The sequence below is a fragment of the Daphnia magna genome, linkage group LG1 (assembly GCF_020631705.1).
Source record: "Daphnia magna isolate NIES linkage group LG1, ASM2063170v1.1, whole genome shotgun sequence".
Taxonomy (NCBI): Eukaryota; Metazoa; Arthropoda; class Branchiopoda; order Diplostraca; family Daphniidae; genus Daphnia; species Daphnia magna.
Window position 1 is genome coordinate 5,263,720 of NC_059182.1, and position 24,119 is coordinate 5,287,838.

At 39.6% G+C, this 24,119-nt stretch overlaps 4 protein-coding genes and 1 long non-coding RNA gene across 5 annotated transcripts; all 5 read right to left on the reverse strand.

The window, feature by feature from the left end:
- Positions 1-3,410: 3,410 nt before the first annotated feature.
- On the reverse strand, positions 3,411-4,206 carry LOC123469351 (nuclear pore glycoprotein p62-like). Its single transcript, XM_045168160.1, is given in 6 exon segments — positions 3,411-3,662; positions 3,664-3,744; positions 3,808-3,919; positions 3,986-4,101; positions 4,104-4,108; positions 4,176-4,206. Coding segments are annotated over 6 exon segments (417 nt in total). The 3' UTR covers positions 3,411-3,590.
- Positions 4,207-4,614: 408 nt separating this feature from the next.
- Positions 4,615-6,375, reverse strand: LOC123469352 (nucleoporin NSP1-like). Its single transcript, XM_045168161.1, has 5 exons — positions 6,363-6,375; positions 5,288-6,174; positions 5,157-5,246; positions 4,723-5,100; positions 4,615-4,662 (listed from the first exon to the last, which is right to left on the reverse strand). The coding sequence occupies exons 1-5, from the start codon at positions 6,373-6,375 to the stop codon at positions 4,615-4,617; spliced, it is 1,416 nt and encodes a 471-aa protein (XP_045024096.1).
- A 2,622-nt stretch (positions 6,376-8,997) lies between these two features.
- On the reverse strand, positions 8,998-11,290 carry LOC123466513 (cytosolic non-specific dipeptidase-like). The gene is given in 10 exon segments (XM_045174091.1): positions 8,998-9,336; positions 9,393-9,764; positions 9,822-9,845; positions 9,848-10,019; positions 10,083-10,312; positions 10,373-10,528; positions 10,611-10,730; positions 10,799-10,898; positions 10,964-11,038; positions 11,113-11,290. Coding segments are annotated over 10 exon segments (1,422 nt in total). The 5' UTR covers positions 11,142-11,290; the 3' UTR covers positions 8,998-9,192.
- A 2,478-nt stretch (positions 11,291-13,768) lies between these two features.
- LOC123472529 lies at positions 13,769-14,709 on the reverse strand. Its single transcript, XR_006646975.1, has 3 exons — positions 14,671-14,709; positions 14,407-14,580; positions 13,769-14,315 (listed from the first exon to the last, which is right to left on the reverse strand). It is a non-coding gene; the product is annotated as an uncharacterized LOC123472529 (long non-coding RNA).
- Positions 14,710-16,178: 1,469 nt separating this feature from the next.
- LOC116923703 lies at positions 16,179-22,554 on the reverse strand. The gene is made up of 9 exons (XM_045168198.1): positions 22,320-22,554; positions 20,606-21,235; positions 19,246-19,352; positions 18,810-18,932; positions 18,446-18,669; positions 18,058-18,343; positions 17,740-17,976; positions 17,634-17,707; positions 16,179-17,536 (listed from the first exon to the last, which is right to left on the reverse strand). Exons 2-9 carry the CDS (start codon positions 20,745-20,747, stop codon positions 17,155-17,157), a joined length of 1,575 nt encoding a protein of 524 aa, XP_045024133.1. The 5' UTR covers positions 20,748-21,235; positions 22,320-22,554; the 3' UTR covers positions 16,179-17,154.
- Positions 22,555-24,119: the final 1,565 nt, after the last annotated feature.

Below are 24,119 nucleotides of genomic sequence, written 5' to 3' on the forward strand. Positions count from 1 at the left end.
ACGAAAATCAGGTTTATTTTCCTATTGGTCTTATAGTTTTTGATTTAATCCTTAAAAACCCTAAATTAAGTTGTTGCGCTAACAGCACTGTTTCGTTAATTTTTGAAACGGCTGGTTTAACGAGAAAACCAATAACTAAATCGAAATCAGCGTTCAATTTCGATTATTCCGTGTGATTTTGGAGAATTTCAAGAGATGTCGTTTTTGGTAGATTTTGACAAAAGTGGGAAGGCTATACCCTTCCCACTTTTTCATTTTTGGCCAAATTTCAAATTTTGCTTAAAATACATGAATTCGAATCAAAATTGAATGAAAATCACGAAAATCAGGTTTATTTTCCTATTGGTCTTATAGTTTTTGATTTAATCCTTAAAAACCCTAAATTAAGTTGTTGCGCTAACAGCACTGTTTCGTTAAATTTTGAAACGGCTGGTTTAACGAGAAAACCAATAACTAAATCGAAATCAGCGTTCAATTTCGATTATTCCGTGTGATTTTTGGAGAATTTCAAGAGATGTCGTTTTTGGTAGATTTTGACAAAAGTGGGAAGGCTATACCCTTCCCACTTTTTCATTTGGCCAAATTTCAAATTTTGCTTAAAATACATGAATTCGAATCAAAATTGAATGAAAATCACGAAAATCAGGTTTATTTTCCTATTGGTCTTATAGTTTTTGATTTAATCCTTAAAAACCCTAAATTAAGTTGTTGCGCTAACAGCACTGTTTCGTTAATTTTTGAAACGGCTGGTTTAACGAGAAAACCAATAACTAAATCGAAATCAGCGTTCAATTTCGATTATTCCGTGTGATTTTTGGAGAATTTCAAGAGATGTCGTTTTTGGTAGATTTTGACAAAAGTGGGAAGGCTATACCCTTCCCACTTTTTCATTTTTGGCCAAATTTCAAATTTTGCTTAAAATACATGAATTCGAATCAAAATTGAATGAAAATCACGAAAATCAGGTTTATTTTCCTATTGGTCTTATAGTTTTTGATTTAATCCTTAAAAACCCTAAATTAAGTTGTTGCGCTAACAGCACTGTTTCGTTAATTTTTGAAACGGCTGGTTTAACGAGAAAACCAATAACTAAATCGAAATCAGCGTTCAATTTCGATTATTCCGTGTGATTTTTGGAGAATTTCAAGAGATGTCGTTTTTGGTAGATTTTGACAAAAGTGGGAAGGCTATACCCTTCCCACTTTTTCATTTTGGCCAAATTTCAAATTTTGCTTAAAATACATGAATTCGAATCAAAATTGAATGAAAATCACGAAAATCAGGTTTATTTTCCTATTGGTCTTATAGTTTTTGATTTAATCCTTAAAAACCCTAAATTAAGTTGTTGCGCTAACAGCACTGTTTCGTTAATTTTTGAAACGGCTGGTTTAACGAGAAAACCAATAACTAAATCGAAATCAGCGTTCAATTTCGATTATTCCGTGTGATTTTTGGAGAATTTCAAGAGATGTCGTTTTTGGTAGATTTTGACAAAAGTGGGAAGGCTATACCCTTCCCACTTTTTCATTTTGGCCAAATTTCAAATTTTGCTTAAAATACATGAATTCGAATCAAAATTGAATGAAAATCACGAAAATCAGGTTTATTTTCCTATTGGTCTTATAGTTTTTGATTTAATCCTTAAAAACCCTAAATTAAGTTGTTGCGCTAACAGCACTGTTTCGTTAATTTTTGAAACGGCTGGTTTAACGAGAAAACCAATAACTAAATCGAAATCAGCGTTCAATTTCGATTATTCCGTGTGATTTTTGGAGAATTTCAAGAGATGTCGTTTTTGGTAGATTTTGACAAAAGTGGGAAGGCTATACCCTTCCCACTTTTTCTTTTTGGCCAAATTTCAAATTTTGCTTAAAATACATGAATTCGAATCAAAATTGAATGAAAATCACGAAAATCAGGTTTATTTTCCTATTGGTCTTATAGTTTTTGATTTAATCCTTAAAAACCCTAAATTAAGTTGTTGCGCTAACAGCACTGTTTCGTTAATTTTTGAAACGGCTGGTTTAACGAGAAAACCAATAACTAAATCGAAATCAGCGTTCAATTTCGATTATTCCGTGTGATTTTTGGAGAATTTCAAGAGATGTCGTTTTTGGTAGATTTTGACAAAAGTGGGAAGGCGGGATGAAGGCGTTGATGATCAGCGCACGCCTCATAGGACATGTATACGGAGTCTGTTTTGCCGGAAGAGCAAACGGTTTCCGAGATATTATGGGGAATTGGCGACCAGGCCGTACCCCTATCGGGAACTTCCTGAACGGAGTGAGGGCCCCTAGTCTCATAACAAAATGAATCAGATTTTCGTGATCCTTATCAAATTTCGGGTGGGAATGGCGTTGTTTTTAGCCAAAGCCGGATTTGAACGAAATCGTGATTTTTCATGAACTAGTTCAGGGAAAATTTGCGATTTTTACGATTTTCGGGTATTTTGAGCTGATCCATGTAGTCGACCTCAAATTTGATGAGGATCATGAAAAGTGTGAATCTTTTCGGCAGATCAACAAATAGAGAGTAATTTGCCATTTTAAAACCGGAAGTATAACCGGAAATTTAAATTTGGAAATCAAAAAATGAGCTACACTCTTCTTTTTAAATTGTTAACAAGATTTGCCTAGTTGCAAAATAGACCGATACAAATAATTGTTAACGTTCAGGATTGTTTACAGTTCTGAAAGTACAGGTTGGTTTACGACCCACGTACGCTAAGATTGCACATTTAAAAAACCCAGAAATCTAACAATAAAAACACCTTAATTGTTATAAATAAAGAATGTCTACATTTAACTTGTGAAATACTTAATAATAAATGAAAATCTGCAGCTAAAATGTAACAGGACTTATAAAAACATGGGTCCACTCCACTAGCATCTTATGAGAGTGCTGTGGAACCTGGAAGTTCGGGGTTTCAGACATACATAGCTTGTCTGCTACCGAATTGTTGGGTTTACGTTAATGGAATGTTAAAATGAAAGGAATTTTATTATATAAAAAAGCAAATAGAAAAGAAAATAAACATTTCTGCTGTGAGTCCGCATATCTTGTTGATGCAGCTTCGAAGAAGCTGACATTTCGCCTGAAAGCTTCCGTAGTAAATACTGATTTATTACGAAACGGAAGTTTTCAGCGTTCTTATCTAAAGATTTTTCGTTGCAAAATCCTTTCAGAATCACAACATATTGCGAAATGACATAATAAGGCGTCCATATCAAAAGCAAGTTGACGTCAATAATTACCTCTAGTCTACTGAACTACATGACTACAGCCTTCGGTATACTAAAGGCTAGTATGACATTCTGTGCATCACAGTTAGTAGTTCCATAACTTAACTGACAATGTTTGTCTTTACAATGAGAAAAACTGATCTGTTAATTGCAAATGAGTGTGCATCCTAAGAAGAAAAGGTAATCTTTCTATTATGTAGACTTACAAATGCTGAAGCGTATAAGCTGAACAACTGCAATAAGCAGAATATACTTAGCAATGTATATTTTAGTTCTTACGAACTTCCATCAGAAATCGATAGTTTTAAGAGCCCAAAAGGAAAAGAAACGCTACTTGTTCGCAAAAAGTTAGGCAAAACGGAAAGAACGATCTTGGTCTCTGCGCTGCTGTTCAAGTCCACGTCCTACATCGTCAAGTTTAGCGTTGCAGAGCTGTACAACTGGATTCTGCCCATTGAAGGGAGTCTGTATGAGCGTTCAGAATTCGCGCTATTTTGGCAATCTGATAGCAAACAAAATGAGTGTAACAGTACGCAAGGATGGCTTTTTCAAAAGAAACAAATACCGGATCAGCTGTCGCTTCGTGCCTGCTAGCCGCATTCATTCTTTCGATAATCTCTTTTAGGTCGTCGGCCAATCGCCTCATTTGTGAATCGATATTCTCCGCTAGCTGATATCTGTATATTACAAGGATCAACACATTTATTAAAAATGGTGGACTAGTAGAAAAATCAATTACGTACGTGTGATCGCGCTCCGTATCGTGTGGCATGTTGTTCACTTCTTGCTGAAGGCTCTCTTCCAACGGAATGAGCATCTCTTCAAGTTCACGTTGTTGGGCACGGACGAAATCCAATTCCCTGACTCTAAACGCACTTGATCTTTCTGACTCTGTTCACAGAGTCACTCAATGCGACAATCTATAAAATTTACTTTGTGTTATTGTTTTTAGTATGTGGGACATGGAATAATCTTCATTTCACCTTACCTTTTCACCGTTTGAAACCAAAAGTCGATCCCAAGAGGCTACTGAATTGGCTTGATTTAAAAGTTTTCTCTTGTTCATCCAGATCAACTGACCACTTGTTAATTGACTCTTCTAATTGACGGAAAGTCAGGGCAGCGCCAACGGCAGGTGTACTAGCGGTGCTTGATGGGGTTGCTGACGTTCTGTGTTAAGATCGTTCTTATAAAAATTACATCATTTCATTAATGCAATGATATTAACTATTACGAGGTGACAATGGATGTTGTTGTAGCTGGGCCACTGCGACAGTTGTTGCCGGAATTGTTCCAAAACTGAAGGATGGCGCAGAAGAAACGGCGTGTGGATGTAAACAGGGTAACAGTAGTAGCTGGGGCAACTGTTGAGCTACTTTTGTTGCATCAGCGGTCGTTGTTGGAGCTCCAAATGAAAAGCCTAGATACAATTTTGGAAAACATTTATTAATGAAAAATAAATATGTCGAGCTCAATATACCTGTTGCCGGGGTTGTGGTTGATCCGAAACTGAGTGTTGAGCAGGTTGTACGGCACTGCTGGTTGCCGTTTGTTGCGTCTCCAAATGAGGGTGTAGACGTTGTTGTGCCGAGAGAAAGTGTAGGTTGAGCAGCACTGGTGGCTGTTGGGGCACCAATGAAGGTAAAGCGGAAGCTGTTGCAGTAGCTGTCCAAAGAAGAGTCGTTCCACTCTGTTGACCAAGTGTTGGTAAAACTGAGGCGGTCCCTAACGAGAATCCACCAGCGGCCGGAGTAGCGGCAGAAGTGACCGGCGTCCCGAAACTGAGTCCTGTTGTGGATGCTGGAGTAGTAAAACTGTAGGCTGGAGGTGCTGAAGTCGTTGCGGCGGTTGGTGCTGGCTGATTAAAACTAAAAGGTGTGGTAGTCGTCGTAGTTGCAACCGCAGCAGGCTGACCAAAGCTAAGGGTTCCAGTTGCCGGTGTTGCCACAGCAGTGGGGCTGGCGGACCGAAACTAAAGCCTCCCGTGGCCCCGGTGGTTGCTGGCTGACCAAATGAAAGACCACCACCAACTTGAAGATCCAAACCTCCAGCCGTAGATGTTGTAGAGGGCTGACTCCAGAGCCGAAACCTCCAGTTGACGAAGTTGTAGTTGGTTGACCGAAACTGAGGCCAGTCGAAGCTGGTGTAGTTGTTTGGCCGAAAGAAAGGCCACCACCAACTGGCTGAACTGCTGCTGGTTGACCAAAACTAAGACCTGTCGAAGCTGGCGTGGATGTCTGGCCGAAACTTAGACCACTTTGGGAGGCTGGTGTTGATTGACCAAAAGTGGCTGAGCTGATGTTTGTCCAAAGGCTGGCTGAGCTGTTGCCTGTCCAAAGGATGGCTGGGTTGCTGCTTGTCCAAAAGCTGGCTGAGTTGCTGCCTGTCCAAAGGCTGGCTGAGCTGACGATGCCTGTCCAGAGGCTGGTTGAGCCGACGCTTGCCCAAAAGACGACGCGGGAGCTGTTGATGAGCCCAATGAAAATGGTGATGCTACTGAAGTGGATGTTGGCTGTGTGCTGAATGAGAATGAAGGGTAGCTGGCTGCTGTGCAGCTCCAAATGCAGGAGCTGCAGCACTCTGACCAAAACCAAACCGGTGGTTGCTGTTGAAGCAGTACCAAATGCTGGGGCTGGAGCGGCTGTAGGCACCTGGGCTCCCAATCCAAATGCTGGGGTTGTTCCTGCAGATGTTCCAAACCCAAAGGTTGATGTTGCAGGTTGTCCAAAAGCTGGTGTTGCGGCAGCAGATGTTGTTGGGGCCCCAAAGGTGGATCCTGTTCCGAAAGAGAGACCTGGCTTTGTGGCACCAAACAAACCCCCCGTAGCTGGTGGCTGGGCTGTGGTTGTTTGTCCAAAACTAAAGCCACCCGTAGCAGATTGTCCAAATGTTGATCCTAGGGCAGGAGTGGTTGTAGCAGGTGCCCCAAATGCTGTAATAAGAAAAATAAGAAAGTTTAATGTGAGGTAAAATATGACTACACATTAACATGAATGATAAGTTGTTAAGCTGGTGGTAAGTCTTAAATTTGTTATAACTAATGAGGAATATATTTTTAAATTTATTTGTCTAACATAATAAGCATGAAACAAATATACAATCAAATAGCTGGTTTAATACCAAGATAAGACATGTTTACCTGGAGTTGTTTGCTGGGGCTGGCTTCAAAAACTGAAGCCTGGGGGTTTGTCCAGTTGATGGGGTTCCAAGTTAAACGCCATTTCAAAGAAGGGTTTGGCATGTTAGAAAAAGAAATAAACCACTGTCTTATCAACAAGGAGTTAGAAACCAAATTCAAAAAGTAATTCTCGGTGGTTAGGTTGCTAGTTTTCGTCTTTCCGGCCGGTTTGCAAAAATCCAGACGATTCAATTGGAAATTATTATTGGAGTCGACTACTTTACCGACGTCTTACTCGCCCGAAATTGGTTTCGACTCCTCGCCCTCCTTTTTTTCCAACTTGGTCTCACGAGACGGTCTCGAAGGGTCGAGACGTCGTCACATCCCAGTGGGACTATCCCGGCCCTCTGATTGGCTCTCTTCACCCTTACATCCTTCTATGTCTTTCTGCTTTCCGTTCCCACATTTTCCTGATGTACACAGTGTGGTTTTCCGTGGGGCTGCCGCTTTGATTTGTTTGTTTCTTTCATGTATTTTTATTATTTACATTTATTGTTTGTTCTTTATTAAGTTTTACAAATACAATATTTTTACTTAAATTAATTGTTTTTTTCATTTTATATAATAGATTGAATTAATTACCAGTGTGTTTTCTTAAATTAGTGTAAATTGTCATCCCATGGGCCTTAGGTTGGAGGTTCAAAACCCGATCTTGTAATGATCAGGGAAACTAAAAGTCCAAAACTTAAAAAACTTATAGGAATGGATATATCTGGATAAGATCTGTCCATTTCTGCAAAAAATATTGCTTAAAACTACTTATTGGAAGAGTAACCTGATTTGCCATTTTTCCGGTAGGTCGGTGCGGTTTAGCGGGTATCTTGTAATCCCCACCCCCGAATAATACTTAATATTTAAATAATTTTTTGCGGGAAAACTATAAGACCAAAATTAATAAATTTTACAGAAATGGATAGCTCTTATCAAGAGCTATCCATTTCTGTAAAATAGTTAAGACAATTTTCATAAACAAAAAATTTTGGGCAAGAACTTTTTGTAGTTTTTGCGCTCTAGAGATATACTCTGATCCTATAGACTTAAGTAATAATTTTCATTGTTTTTGAAACTTTTTAGCATGAATATTTTTCATAAATTATAGAGAAATAGATAGCCCTTATCAAGAGCTATCCATTTATATAAAATTTATTAATTTTGGTCCTATAGTTTCCCCGAAAAAATTATTTAAATTTCCCGTATTGCTGGGAGATAAGGGTTAACTTAGACCCGCTAAACTGCACCGACCTACCTGGAAAAATGCCGAAGCGGTTTACTTCTCCAATAAGGAAATTTTTGAGCAATATTTTTTACAGAAATGGATAGATCTTATCAAGATATATCCATTCCTATAATTGTTAAAACTTTTGGACTTATAGTTTTCCCGATTGTCCCAAAATCGGGTGTTGGAAACCGTTTTTCTCCAGCCCGCACCAACCCAGTTGCCCATGAGAGTTCATTCACAATAATTCTGATGGAAACACACCGATGTTTAATTCATTCCTGTTTTATAAATTGAAAAGCGATTTAATAAAGGTATAAGTAGTGTAATAGCATAAATTAATAAATAAAAAACAAAAAACGAACAATAACGAAAAAATATTCATACACAAAAAAGTTTTAAAAAATTTCAATTGTTACTTAAGTCTATTGGATCTAGATATATATCTAGAGCGCAAAACTACAAACAACGTCTTGTCCAAAATTTGTTTGTTTATGAAAATTATGTTAATTATTTTACAGAAATGGATAGCGCTTACTAAGAGCTATCCATTTCTGCAAAATTTATTAATTTGTTCCTTATAGTTTTCCCGCAATAAATTATTGAAATATGACGTATTTTTATGAGGGGGGTTCCTTTGACCCGCTAAACCGCACCGACCTACCCGTAAAATGGCGAAGCGGTTTACTTTCCTAATTAGTACACCCTAAGCAAAATTTTTGCAGAATTGGATAGACCTTATCAAGATTTATCCATTCCTATAAGTATTAAAACTTTTGGACATATAGTTTTCCCGATTCTCCCAAAATCGGGTTTTTAACCTTTTTCTCCGACCCGCACCAACCCAATTGCCCGTGGATGACAATTCACAATAGTTATAATGAAAACACACCAATATTTAATTTATTCCTGTGCTATAAAATTTAAAACGATATAATGAAGATACAAATAGTTTATTAACAAAATAGTAAGTTAGAGACAATAAATATAAACATAAATAATCATAAATAAATAAACATGAAAAACAAACAAATGAAGGCGGCAGCCCGACTACTCCACACACGCCACAGCCCCACAGGCCACACACCACAAGCAGAAGGGGTGGAGGGGCTATAGGGTGAGGAGAGGGAGAGAGCCAATCAGAGGGCCGGGATAGTCCCACTGGGATGTACGGGTGACGGTCTCGACCCTTCGAGACCGTCTCGCGGAGACCAAGTTGTTTTTTTCATATATCGCAAGATTTGCCGCTATGGCGCCACCGTTGGACAATTTTTTTAAATAAACGTTAGGATTTTTTATACCAAAAGAGCAGCCAATCCAGCCATACAAACTTTTCTTTAAATTATGTGGACAACAGTAGCAATTGTATATAAATTTTATTTATCGAATTCACTACCTTATCACCCACACCGTATTAAAAAAAAAGGTGTTGCTAAATTCCATTGAAAGATTATCAGAATACAAGAACAGAGCAATCAACAGCTACAACAAACTGGTTGAAGATTGTTGTAACACAGGATGGTGGGATTAGTTTCGATATCTTAAATTAGTTTTTATCAGTGTGCAACGTGATACAGATATGCAGCCAATGACTTGGTCCCTTCGATATAGTTACGAATATCGATTTTCTCATTCTGTGAATGGGCACCGTCATCGGCGGCACCCATAGGTAGCAGCATTACGCTTTTGCCCGTCACCTCCTAGAAGTACTGGTGCGTTAAAAGTTTCGTAAATCACAAATATCACAGTTAAATACCTGAAACGTTAAAGTTATCGGAATAGATCCTCCTTCGCGTGTAAGGTCAGGCTTGCATCCATAAACTTCTTCAAGTGCTTTCTGACCAGCCAGATAATGAGGGTGGAAGGGATCTGCCATCCATGGCTTTCCACTATGATGATTGATCACCTTCATTTCGTTGGGACTTTCGCGCAGCTTCCACATTTCGTTGAGGTAATCGTTTACCACCTGATTTACCTTCTCAGGGGTTTGATTAGGGACAATACGAATGGAAAATTTACCGGAAACTTTCCTTGGTATAACAGTTTTTGCCCCTGGTTCACTGAACGCTCCTTGAATTCCATGCAAAGAAAGCGCAGGGAAACGCCATCGGTGCATGAGGGTTTTTGACTGAAAAAATAACGTTAAAGAAGAATTAAATTCAATATTCGATTTGTTTTAGCTCACCTTATCAGTTTTGTGAAGCAAATGTTTGCAGCCAATGTCTTTTTGTAGTTGTCAAGATCGAAATCAATTGTAGTATAAGTCGCTAATTCTTCATCAGTGACAGGTACTACATCATCCATGATTCCAGGTACCAAAATTTCACCTTTATTATTCACTAATGTGTTCATCATGTAAATCAAATCAGCCATGGCTTCATGTCTATATTAGAATAATTTTTTTAATCTTGTCCCGTGTAACGTTACGTGACAGAAGAATACTTACACTGAACCACCGAAAACACCACTATGGAGGTCTTTTTCTGCACAGGCGACTTCAATTTCAAAATAACATAAACCGCGGAGACCATAGGTCAGACACGGTTTGTTTTTTCCCAGCCAGTAGTTGTCGGAAATGCAAACGAAATCGACTCCACTCATAAACGCGTCTTTTTCTTTGTGTAAAAGCTCCTCCAGACCTTCACTTCCTGACTCTTCCATGCCTTCAAAACAAAACTAATAGCAACAAATGGAATCAGTTACATAGACAGCAATGTTTTTCTATATAAGCTTTACTTTAATGTTGACTGGCAAGTCTTGGCCAGTTTGCTGGAAGGCTTCAATAGCATGAATCCAACCAAGCACTGGTCCTTTGTCATCAGTAGATCCTCGGCCATAGAGTTTTTCATTAACTTCTGTCAACACGAATGGATCTGTGTCCCACCCATCTTCCTGTTTCCAAACACATTTTCAATTCAGGAAATTAACATTTTGGCACACAAAATTAATGAAGAAATTGGTTCAATATAAGAACCTTTAGTGCTGGCTGAACATCTAAATGGCCATACACCATTACAGTTTTCTTGCTAGGGTCATTCCCAAGTTTACCAAACAGAACAGGTGGCAGATCTAAAATGCTCCCATCATGCAATTTCTAAAGTTGATGCCAAATAAAAATTGTGTAATAGATTATAGCAATCTTAATCAACTTTGTCATCATACCTGCTTGCCAACATCTTTCAGGTCTGTTGTTGCTCCAAGATGCTCAAGCTTGGCTGCAACCCACTTTACCATTTTGAAAATTTCTGGGCGAGTCTCGGGCCTTGGTTTATAAATATTTATAATCATGTATTCTAAACAAGTATGTATTATTGTTTATAAAGTTACCATGCAGAAACTGATTTGATGGCAACAGCTTCATTCAAATTTTTAATAAACTTGTCCTTGTTGCTATCAATGTAACTGTAATGATCATTAAAAAGAAATAATTTATTACTTGAAAACTGAAGTGGACGACGTAAAAAACGTCGCAATACCTAAAAACTGGTTTCAGTGCCTCAGTCATTGTTTCGATGAGTATTATAGACGACCGCAACAATTGAACGATGGGCGGTTAATGAAAACTGACTGTGATTCTATATACTAGCAAAGCAGTTTGTCAGTAAACAACATCCCCAAGTTGGATTTCAGACTTGGGATTTTAGACTTGACAGAACTCAGCTGACGGATTCGATATCGATTGGATATCTGATTTCTATCGATTTTTCTGTTAACAACCGGAAAGAACAAAATCTAAATCTTATGATTTAAATGAAATCATTACTCATGTGTCGATACACGAGACTTTTGATATGGCTGAATTGGAAGAATTCGTGCCAAAATGCCCGATAACCATTCAGTACTAAGATTTTTAAACATAAAGAACCCTCGAGCCTATTTACCCTAGAAGCTTTTTATGAGTTGCATAACGAATAATCTTTGGTTCTAATTCAACAACGGATTATTTACATGGTACTCTACATAATGACGCATTCTTAACAGAACAAGAACTAGTGCTTATATACATTTGCCCTTGCCCGAAGCAAAGGCGAGTTCATATGCATCAGCAATGCACGAATTTTTCATCACACACAGTTTCACACAGTTATAACCAAAGTGAAAATATGCGTTTCTTATTGATATTAGAATTGTCAAAACATTTTCTAGTGAAACCTTAAGCAATACTCCTATCTTAAGTCCATTTATTCGCATTGTTTAAATAAATAATTAGTGGATGAACTATACATTTAAAAACCCCAAAAATTCGGGAGAAAATCAAGGGCGTTAAAATGTGCATTTCCGTCTGATTGTGTTTGCTTCCTTTGATAAACTTCTTTGTGAATAGTTTACTGTCTACAGTCTTATCCTTCAATTTCAACACACTTAGGCATCTTCTGATTGAAGACACTCTCACGATTGACAGCTGACAGACAGATTGTTATCTCGATTAACGAATCGGTTGTGTGAGTGACGCGTGAGTTACCCCAGAATATTTAAATATTATCCCAGTGTGCGTTGTGCATGTGAACTATCATAACTAAGGAATTGTTAAATCCCGGTCTTTTTGACTAGTTTCATCAAATGCATAAATTAGAAATGTAGAAAGGCATTCCAATGCATTCAAAGTTCTGCACATTCACTTGTCGTTCACGACGAAGGACGTTGCCACGCAATCCAACCGAATAATTTGACCGCTGCCGTTGGCGTTATAAACGTAGATTTTTTTGCACGAAACTCCATCGAGGAGGGACTTTCGCAGGTTGTATGTGTTCAATCTGCACAGCAAAGAAGGTCATGATTATTGGATTTTATGTAAACTTGTTCCTGCATTTTCCAGGTGTTCAATCCAACCGGTCGACCTTGTGTAATTTCGTATCGTGCGATAGAAAAGACTAAGGAAGTCAAACTAGAGAAACTTCTTAAACTTGTTATAATGAACACTATCATAATTAAAACAGCGGGGTCATGCACCTTTAAAAGTTTTTGCTACACGCACCTTATCATCCAAAGCTGTTTTCGACAGTTTTATTTACATGGGATGAATAGCCCAAAAATGTAGGGAAAATGTGCGTTATTATATGCGTCCATCTCTAAAGCACTCACTTTAAAGAGGACATAAATGTTGTTCCATTTGGGCCAGAAGTTATACAGTCCGAGCTTAATTCGCATGACCTAGACCAATCCATTATTATTGACTGAAGACATTGAAAATGTTAAAAGGGTAATAATTTGTTGCGGTTTAATCTTAAAAAAAAACCAAAAAAACTAGGCTACGTTGCAGAGCATATCACCGCAACTACCCATGACGAGCAATCGCTCACGATAAACAGCATGTTCCAGGCTGCGTGCCTCTACTTCTGCGGCTCTTGCAGCTGGCCTGAGAAGGGAAACCACCCGTGCATATCATTCTGGTCTACCATCACCTGACCCACAAAATAAAATTCGTCTTTACCAAAATTAACTGTTAATGAAAAAAAAAAAAAAAAGCATATAAATTCTCCAAAGCAAAGCTTCACCAGATGAAACGTCCTACATTTTATTTATTTTTTTCGTGAGCTATAAATTGATTAGTACATTTCGACAGGAATTTTTCCGTGAGTCATGAAATCGTCGGTAGGAAAATGACTTTCATTCCTCGTGGTTTTCACGAGTTGAGCGTACACATATTTATTAGTGCTTGCTAAGCGCGTAGACACAACCCATTTGGTTAGACAGCAATCAGGTAGGAGAAACCCACTCTTTTGACACCCGCGCGTGAGCGGCATCACACGAAATTTTGAACAACAACAATATTATTCACAACCGTGATCCGAATATGCACTCATCTTTTATATGCCAGGACACGTTTGCCCCCGTCAATTTATGATTGCGAGAACCTTCTGAGAACAAGGGCACTTTGTCATCTAGAACTTCGTTAGACAATTTGGATCAAGGCTCACAAAATGGCAATGTCGTTTTTTTTATTTATTTATTTATTTTTTTATTCTATCGTAATTAATTCACGATCAATCGAACTCGGGAATTCGACGTTTCCGGGGCGGACGTGTACACAAGGCAATGTCTGATCACGAAATGGATAAAATCATAACAGCCCGTTATGTTAACCTTTTTTGTGTGTGTGTGTAAAAATCAATTATTTCAATTGCAATTCTATTTTTAGTACAACACGGATGAAAGAATTGACATTATTAGTACGGTAAATGCCCCCTCAATGAACCTCCTCCTATTGATGTTCAGCATATACATAGCGAAAGAATTGCATTTCAGTTATCATCCGTTTATCTACTGTACACGATTTCCTCATTTTGCGGTTGCCCTAATATGGTATGAATACTCCCCAACAACGAAACAATAAACGCAGTCGGCTAACTGTCTTCTGTCATGGAATACTATGGCACGCAAAATGGGTTCAATATTATGGGAACTATTTAAAACTGTTTTCCCTTCCTTCTTTCCATTTGAAAGAGAAAAAAAAGATCAAGGTGACAAGTTGATTACCACATCAACTGCCATACAATCTGAATTTAAAAAAAATCACGAACTTCAAAGACAAAAAAAAAAAAATGTCACCTGTTTTTGCATGACGAGCGTTCTCGATAATCTCGGCTGCAGATTGTTGTCTCGGCCCTTCCTTGTCTGATAATTAGCTAATTACCGAACGAGGTTACGTCCATCACCTGCTTCTGTTTTAACAAACTGCCTAATAAGAAAAATAAAATTTAAAAAAAAGCGTTTACAAAAATAAATCAGGGAATATAACAGTAGCTAAGACAATAACATTCTTGCAGTACTTTAACGCGTTTTAGAGCCGTTTAGCATTTGTTAAAATGGCAATGAATAAGATGACATAACGGGGTCCGTTCAACACCGCAAAACATCGTTTTCTTCTTCCCTTTGGCGGGAAGTATATTTTAAAGAAAACAGTTTAGACACTGAATGATTTCCGCACTTCGTTTTCCGTGCAACTGGAACGAAAGAACAAAAAAAAGACTCAAACGTTTGTTCTGGAATTTCTAAAGTTAAATTTTAAAATACATCGCATTCCAATTTTTTACCTGATGATAACCACATGCTCGTGACAAACTTTTTATTTTAATATTTTTTCCTCGTCGAGGTTCGATCCAGCCTTGGAAAAATGAGTCGGTGTGTTGTAGAATGACTGCGCCAATATTTTCGTACTGGAGCGAGAAATACAAGTCGTTTGTTAAGAGCGCCAACAAGATGCCAAGTAGCAGATTGTAATTCGGTCGACACCTTTCCTTCTCAGGTCGATTTCTCTATCGGCTAGAAATCGTAGTCAAATCTAAAAGTAACACGTGAAATTAAAAAAAAAATAAATAAATAAATAAATGTTGTTGAATTGGAGCAAGTCAAAAACGATTTTACCTGTCGATGCTTCTGGCTTTATGGACTGGATTTAATAACAATGTCCATGCTGTTTCATTTTGTGAACGTACAGCTGTGCGACGTGAAAGTGGAAAAGACGTCGGTTTTTCATTTTGTTCGTGTTATTATTATTATCTATCTTTAGATAGCGAGCCACTAGTGGAACGGTTGGCGACCGCATAAGAAGCTACACACGCCATTAACATTAGGCAAGTTTACCTTTTTTTAGAGGGGAATTGAAGGGGTTGAATTCTCGTTTATAGCCACCCACCAGTATTACACGTATCGCTTTACATGGCCAGCAAGGTTATTAACTACAGACGGTAGCTTGACAGGTAGCAAAAAAACTACATGGTAAATGGAACGAAGAATTTAGAAAGGCAACTGAACTAACGCAATACGAGTTCTGAAAACAGCTGACCTGTAGACACCGTGCCTCGCACATAACGAAATTTAAGGGCGTTTCCCGACCTTCTATTTTGCAACTAGACATCATTTTTACACATAAAAACAGAGAAAAACAAATCAAAATAAAATTCAATTCCCCGTTTGTTTTTTATCATTGGTCTTTCCGGGGACACGTCGTATATCAACTTCATTTGATTGTTTTTATAAAAGAATTTCTTTGTTATATTTCAAAAAAATGAAATAAATTATGCCCATATGAGCTGATTACGAGGTCTTTACTTTCGCCAGTGACTTTCGATAATTTTTAAGACTTGCGCGCTAACGAGTGACAAAAGCATCGTTAATGAGAGCCATTCGTTACGCCGAAAAGAGATCAAAAACAATCAAATTAATATGTCGACGCGCAAACGATCGAATAATAGCTCGTTGCCGTACGTCGTACCGGTTGATTACGTCAGTCGACACATTTCCTCGCGACCATTGCCCTGGACGAACACGAAAACACAAAAAAACCCAAAACAAAAACAAGGTTTGCGTTTTCTGTTTTAGGCGAGAGCGACGATCCAAGAACAATAGGGTAGCCACTAGCCAAAAAAAACAATCTCGAACTTTCACTGCAAAAAAGGGACGTGAAATCGAGAATAAGACGCACAAATGGAGCTGTTTTTATTTGATCTCATACTATAGAAATAAGAAAGCGGCTTTGATCTATGCTTCCCCTTCAAGGAAACAAGATTCCTTAACGTTAAGCGAAACAAAACATGAACAATCAATTTTGAAATGTGCCTTACACGCACCATGTATTCTTCCCAATGAATGAAAAAAAAAAGAAAAAAAAAAATGCGTCACTCTTTTTTTTGTTTGTTTGTTTGTTGTTGGGAACGTTAAATTATAATATGTATCGGACACACACAGAAGATAAAAAAAAAAAACAAACATGTAAACGTTTGCCGAAATAACAAATTAAGGCTTGTCGGGAAACGAGAGAAAGACGGGGCACTGCAGATCATTTTACCAATCAATAAAAAAAAAAAAAAAAAAAGGGGGGGGGGGTGAAATAAAATAATAATAAAAATTAAAAGAAGAGAGAAACCTGTGGTGTGGAAAACGGGGATTGCCTGGACAACGAGTATTAATTATCGTACAGCACTAGTGGTTGCAAAATAAAAAGAGGAAGGGACACCTATAGACAAGTGGAATGTACAACAACGAAATAATGTGGGCGGGCACTCGAGAATCGACAACTGCTAAATCCACACAACAGGATGAAAAGATTTATTTTTTTTTATTCATATTTTTGCTCTCCAACTTGTTCTATCAAAATAATCACATGTGACCGATTGTCCTATAGCAAAAAATTTTACATATTTTTTTTTTTATTATTTTTGTTATTATTATTTTTTCTTTTAATGATTAATTGTTTCCTTTTTTGCGAAGAAAAACAAAAAAGGGAAGTCGTCATTAGCCCTTGTGGAAACGAGCTGAACTACGTGACGCAAAAAGAAATGAAATTTGATAAACAGGTGAGTTGCGTATCGGGACTGGTGTGTGTTGGCTATAAATGACGAGTTACCATGCGAAAAAGGACCCCCCCCTCCTCCAAATAAGAAAAGTTAACGAAAGATGTTGCAACGGCCGCAAATAAAAAGCCGCAAATTTGGAAGTCTGAATCACTCGAGTCCTGGACGGCTGAGGGGAGAAAAAAAAAAAAAAAACGGTTACAAAATTCGGGGCTTAATTTTTTTTTAAAGATTGAGCGTGAATTCCTCGGCCATCGTGTACGCCCCTTTGGCCGTCTTAACAGTGCCCGCATCCGAGACGGAAGACGAAGAAGAAATGACATCCTTATCGTCTGAATAGCCGCTCTCGTCCGAGACATTGTCGTGATCTTCGCTGGCCAGCATATGAAAGGCCTGCACTTGGTCGCAAGGACTGGGCACCAGGTTAAGACGGCCCTTGTCAGCCAAATTGGGGCTGTGGTCGGCCGACGAACAAGGCGACGAACCGCTAAAGGAGTCGCTCTCCAACAGCTCCTCGACCGCCGAATCGAGACGCAATCGAAAGTCGATTTCCTCCTCGTCGTACAAGTATTCGTCCCGCGATTCAATGTACTCGGAAGTAGGTCGTCTACACATACCAACAATGTCTTTGATTTCGTTTCTTTTCGTTGTTTGGTTAGAAGTTTAAAAAAAAGAAAGAGAAAAAGAAAAGGCAAGACACTTACCTGGCAACGCCGACGTATTCCTGGTTGACTTTGCCGGCGGATGAGAGCGCGATTCTGTTGCAACTGGAGCTCAGCCGCGTAATCGTTGACACTGGCGGCCCTGCAGGGGCGAACGACGGGCTCGTCGTGGTAAGATGGGCGGAGGCGATGACGGCCTTCCGCTGTTATCGATAACGCAATCCGCAGAGCCGAACTTTTTGCGAGCCTCGGCGCTCATTCGCCTCAAAAGTGGGAGACGCATCGGCTTCACCATGGGGCATTCAGACTGGACAGCAGCCGGACTTCCGTCGACACACGACGTGCCTCCATCGGGCATCAGGGTCACCTTCACTTCGGCCAAATCCTTGTGTCGATTGAACACATTAAAAATACAATTTCAAACTTGTTTGTTTTTTCAATTCAATTCTTTAAAAATGCCTAGTACCAAGAGGCCGTCGGGCGAGACGGCATCGGAAGACGGATCGCATTCTGCAATTATCTTGCAAGGTAGCGCCGGAGTGGATATGCACCGATCCTCCTCTCTGACTGTTTCGAGCGAACTGCGGACAGGTGAAACGGGTTTGATGACTGTGTTGTTGCGCTGGAGCGTCTGCGCGGCCCCGCGCAGAGCCAGCACACGAAGCCAATCCTTTTCTTCGACTTCTTCCAGTTCCGGCGATTCTTCGATGGAACCTAATTTCGGTGCTGATTTACACCGTTCCACCGGAGGCCTTCAAATTTGTTGCGGGGGAGGAATACAAATAAATAAACAATGAAAACCCCTCAAAAAAAAAGGCAATTGAACAACAACGCTGGAAATTAAGGTCAAGTACTTGTAGTTGTTGATTCCGGGCGCTAGTAGCAGTTTTCGTTTGGGTATGGCGCTAGCATAGTCCTCGTAGAGACAGGCAGCCACAGAGAGACGGGCTGATTGTCGGCACAATTTCTCCCGACGGAAATCGTGCAGAGCCTCGCGGAGTCGTTGTTCCAGCCGGGCCGTCAGCTGTCGAGCTTGTCGACCCGTCGTGCACAGCACAGCGTGACATCGCAACTCTTGCTGTGAAACCGTAACACGCAGCAACAACAAAAGAAAAGAAAAAAACCAAATAAAAATGACATCAAACGTTAGTCGAGCACGTCGAGGCTGAGAAAGACTTAAATTCAATTTCATTTGGAAAATTATATTTTTGATTTTACTTTAAGACGACGGCCTTCGTGCCGATAGACCCAGGCGAAAATGCGCGGGTAGGACGGCGGGGCCGAGCACCACGTCACGCGGTGCGACCAATATTCCGTCAGCCCGTGTTCAGACGTTGTTGCCTAAAAACAACAACAACAACAAAAGAAAATAACGTAAGAAAAGGGCCATTTGATTCTTTTTTTAAAGCTGACCCCAATCAGCGTCCCGTCACAAGGTGACTGAGCTCTAGAATGAGCCAACCAGAGAGTTTCTGTGTATGCGTTCAAAGTGAAAGTCTTACTTGGCATTGGGTCGAGCAATAAACTTTTTTTTTTTTTCAAGAAGAAAAAAAGGGGGAGGGGAACGGAATACACAGCTCGATCACACAGTTAACGTTCAGGTGTAAGAGAATGAAAAAAAAAAAAAAGAAGCGGGGACTTGGCACACGATTACCTGAAGACCGGAGCTACAAACCGAGAGTCTCATGGACACATCGGGCCGGCTACTTTGGCAATAATTCTTCCATAATGTTGCCAACGGTTTGTCCAGGCATCCTTCACCTAGTAGCGAGAGAATCACGAAGAACCGAAAAAAAAAAAAAAACAAACAACAAGTCTTTAAATTAATTCATCGATCAAAAACAGTGGAATAAAAAGAATAATAATCTTAGTGGGTTAATAAGTCTGGAAAACAAAACAAAAAAAAATGGTTCTAAATAACAACCGTAACAACAACAAATAATTTGGGGTTTGCTCTTTTTCAGACACGAAAGGACGACAAAAAAAATGCCGTTACGATGTCGTCGGTGGTTTGCTTTTTCTTTATTTTTGGAAGGGAAGGGAAATGCAAAAAAAAAAGTCGGTCGCACAACAGTTGTTTAAACCCATCATGGCACATTTCCAATAAAAAACCCCCTACCAACTCAAAGTACCTCAATCATCTAAAAGACAAACAACTGGATTGGTTAGTTAACGCCTATATGGACGGGTGGGATCACACTTCAAAAAAGAAAAACCTTATGATGATGGGTGGGAACGACGGATGAACAAGACATCATTTCCTATCCGGTCACATTCAATAATTGAAAAAAAAATGTTCAATAAAAAAACAAACAAAAAATATTCGAAAAAAAAAAAAGAACGTTATCAAAATACGGTCAGAGAATTTAACATTTCGCACCCGCCCCATTGGCGGGGTCCATTGCTTATGCATCAACATGTACACCTTTTGAATTTGGGGGAGGGGGGAGCAAAAGAAATTTCTCCGGCTCAGGTGTGCGTGTTTCACGTGACCGCACAGTGAGTCGATATTAGCCAATCGATCCACTGAATAAGATCCAACATTTTTTCTTCCCTTTAGACTTTGAGAAACAAAACACAAACAAAATACGTTTGAAATAGTCTGAATCGCGTCTCTCTTGTTGGCAGAAGCAGCTGTTTTCTATGCAGACAACAACAAAATTGAATCGTTGCCCACAATCTTTATTCATATCGACAGGCTGCGCGTTATGTGCGCACAGCGAGCTAACAATACACGGCTGGATATAAACTAGAGCCGATAATTCAAACTGTGCTGCACTCTCCTTCCAGCAGCTCGTTAAAAAAAAAAAAGAGAAATAACTCGCAACTACTGTCAAGTACGGCTCAGTCTGACCGTTAGCCACATTACATGAGATCTCCTTACTGTCATATATTTTAGACACACACACAAACCTGTAAAAAGAAAAGGGGGGGGTGGGAGGTTGGAAACTCGAAACAAAACAGAGTGGAATAATAAGGTGTGCACACAAAGTAAACCAAAGATTGTGACGTACCTTTAGCCCATCCGGTAAGAACGTTGCCCAAGTAGACGACTTTAAACGATGGATCCGATTCCGTAATGACGGCTGTAAAGCGCTTCTTCCACCAACGAGGCATCAAAGATGTTTTCTTCATCTTGGCACTCAATTTTTCCATCGAAATGGTTCACAGACACCGTCCAGCCGTGGGCCCGTCCCCCCCCGTCAATGCACACACAAAAACAGCCGTCAGTGGCACACAGTGTTTGCTCTAGTTCTCGGCTGAACGGACGACGCTGATGAACTGATGGGACTGGAGTCCCCGAAAAAAACACAAACACAAACACACACACAAAAAAAACAGGCAGTAGCAACAGCAGCAGCTACGAACGGGCGGGCGTTAGATTATTGCAGTAACCAGGCATTCAAACCGCGACCCGGTTGGGCGGGATTCGTACAACCACATCCGCGCAGTCGGCGGAACAACAACGGACGTTCGGCATTATCGAAGCCGCATGACACGGTGCTGTGTCCCCTTCAGTGTCGATAATGCAATGGCGGTCGACTCGCTATAATTGCGAATTAAACGAGGCGTTAACGAAGGCGACCAGATCAACTGGCCAGCACAGAGAATGAAGACACAATTTGGGAAGCTCAGTCGTGGATCTATGAATAAAACAAATCAAGAGAAGAGATTAGTTTGCGAAATGAGGGTTTGGTCATTAGCTTGATTGTGTCTGCTTATATGCAGATAAGCGTATCACTAACTGATTTTAAAAATAAAGGAGGGGGGGGGGTCCTATCAGCAAAATGAGTCACATGGAAGGGGGGAAAACCTCGAATGCAAAACAACGTTTTATTTTTCAAGAAAGAAAACATAACTGCAGAAATTGATAGGTTGTTTTTCGTGTTGCTAATAACCACAAAATTTCGTTTTGTGGGTTGGCGTTTGTGTGCAAAGGAGAAAATGCATTTCTATTTTCTTCACTTTGCTAAGGAAGCAAAAAAATAAATGACATAAACGAGTACTACAACTGTCGAAATATCGAGCTGTTTAGAAGCCTGTAACCGTCTCGGCCGGTTGACCCAGCTGGCCTGGATAAATTCTTGATGACATCCCGTCTCTCCCCTCCTCTCTCTCTCTTTTTTGTTGAAGTTTTCAAGCCTTCGACACCGTTCCAGTTCGTTTCCCATCTTCGAAAATACGCGAAAAGAATTTCGCAATTTTGGTTTTGTTATTTTAACCCAAGGTCTTTTTTTTTTTCAATCCCATAACATTACGTCTATCTCGTTAGCAAATCAAATGTTTTCTTATCTCGGTCTGGTTGGTGTTTCTACGTTTTCTTTATCTTTTCTTAGTACAAATGCCCTGCAACGCACAGCAGTAGAAGGTCGATTTTGTTCATTTTCTTTTTTTAATAATAAGATAACGAAGTTGCATGTGAGTGTAACAAGCGTTTCTCAACGAGACTGGAAGTCAAAATGAAATTGGTCGGTTGTATATCGTGAACATGACTTGTTTTTTTCTCGTGATAAAACAAAAACTAGAGAGAAATCGAAATAAGAAAACGTTGGAATTCAACAAATTAGAAGCGACTTGAACGAGGGAGATGAGCTCCTGGGCTGAAAAGGAAGAAGCAAAACACCACCGGGGGGAGATCAATGGCGGCGTCTCTACGTCAGAGAACAGAAACACACAGGAAAGGAGTTCTTTTTTCTTCCCATTTCAAACACATGTACGCCAGTTTACCTTCGTAAAAACAAAACACTGTTGCACTTTGACGAAATAGATATCCGATGATTGACGAATCAAGGTGTTTACACAAGTACAATATTGAGCAGCACGAAAAAACACAATAGATTTTACATTCAAGGCACTTTGCAGCAACAGCAGCAGCAGCACAACGTAACAGAAAACAACTCGGCAGGTTCGACACACACACCTGGCTTCTTACAAATGGTGGAATGTCGGCTGAGCCCTGGCTTGGAGAGCCAGAGAGAGAGGCGACTTACCAGCGAAGCCCTGCCCTACCTGTCTAACTATGCTTCAGGGCGGATTGGGGGAAGGGGGGAGAATACAACCTGAGAGAGAGAGAACAACCTGTGTGTGTGTGTGTGTGTGTGTGTGTGTGTGAGCGCTTTAATTTTTTATTTTCTCGTGTGTGGGCAGCCGGCGGGCCTTGTAGCAGCGCCTCTAGCAGAGAAAGGAATAACTAAGATGGTTCCCTTGAAGAAACATGAAAAATTCAAAGCGGCTTCGATTCTTAACTTGGCAATAAATACATTAAAAGTAATGCATTTCTTTGTATTAAACATTTTCAGAATAAGTAAATAAGATGCAATTGTATTTTACAGTAATTTAAATGAAATTAACTCAATATTCCACAAGGTGCCATGCACAAGTAAACGAATTGTCTGCTTTTATTTCGAACATGACGTTAAAAAGGGATTTTACTAGACAGCAAAAAAGTGTCCTCCACGTAAATAATAATATTCCTCCAACGGGTTTATTTTTTCCTTCTTTCTTTTCACGAATTTTCTGGTGAGTTTTTTTGGATTTTCAGGGATAGTTCCAAGTATTTATGCTAATGATGAATTCAAGGGAACAATAGTAGATGGCGTTTTCGAGGATCTCCAAACTTCTCTCGTTAGGCGTGTTGCCGCAACATTTGTTTAGCTGGCTATCTAGCCGCAGCATAAACAAAAAACCGGCTTTCGGTTAAGAAGGAGGAAGTGTTACGGGTTTATGGCCCTACGTGGTGACGCCACCGGCGCAGCCACTCTTATTGGTTACCTTAGCGTCTTTCAAGGATGAAGCTTCTTCTCCTCGTGCCTCATTCTAGCATATATTGATTTAGTGAGGCAACCGCCTACGCCATCTATGAACAATATATAACATTTCCCATTGTAGTTCGTTATTATTCTGTCAGATGGCGCAAGATACAACTTATGTAACGTCTTTCAATTCGTACATGTCGCCCATTCTGCGGTCGGATTTCTTTATTTTTAATGTGTACCAACCGCAATATCAGTATACCTAACGAGTTTTGTATCATTACCACCTGGCGTTGGCTCGCGCTGTTGATGAAAGAAAAGTGTTTTTTTCGTTTTTCTTTCTTTCTTTCTTAGTAAATTTCTCAATGCATTAACGTCGCACTGCGCGCCAGATGGTCTTTTAAAAAGAAACACACCGATGGACTTCGCCGATACATTGCGACTATTACGCACGCAATGTGTTACACACACGATGGCGCGCGCGTGCTCAAGAAGAGCCAGGCAACAAGAAAAATAGAAATAAGGAAAAGAAATAATGAAAAAAGTGAAGTAGAGCATCGGCTTTTTTGAAAAGTGAACTAGAATGCTGCTGAGAAGGACAGAATAGTTCTTTCTTTTTTGTCATTGGAATTTGATGTTAAGTGAATCTATCGTATTGATGTCCTGTCCAGCAGTCGACCGCAAATCAAGAACAAATGCAAAATGTAAAAATACAAATTGTGTCCAGTTCGGGACTGGTCCACTTCCAATATTTTTAGCTGTCGGCAAATTTTAT

Bases quoted from the DNA above. Each gene is read 5' to 3' on its own strand.
- LOC123469352 (XM_045168161.1), bottom strand. The intron at 5,101-5,156 runs GTCAGCCTGCTG...AGTTTTAATCAG, and splicing joins AACTGGAACCCTTAGCTTTG to CCAGCACCAACCGCCGCAAC. The intron at 4,663-4,722 runs GTATATTGAGCT...AATTGTATCTAG, and splicing joins AACCACAACCCCGGCAACAG to GCTTTTCATTTGGAGCTCCA.
- LOC116923703 (XM_045168198.1), bottom strand. From the start codon at position 20,747: ATGGAAAAATTGAGTGCCAAGATGAAGAAAACATCTTTGATGCCTCGT. The intron at 19,353-20,605 runs GTACGTCACAAT...TCTCGCTACTAG, and splicing joins TCTTACCGGATGGGCTAAAG to GTGAAGGATGCCTGGACAAA. The intron at 17,977-18,057 runs GTACTAGGCATT...AATCGACACAAG, and splicing joins TCTCGCCCGACGGCCTCTTG to GATTTGGCCGAAGTGAAGGT.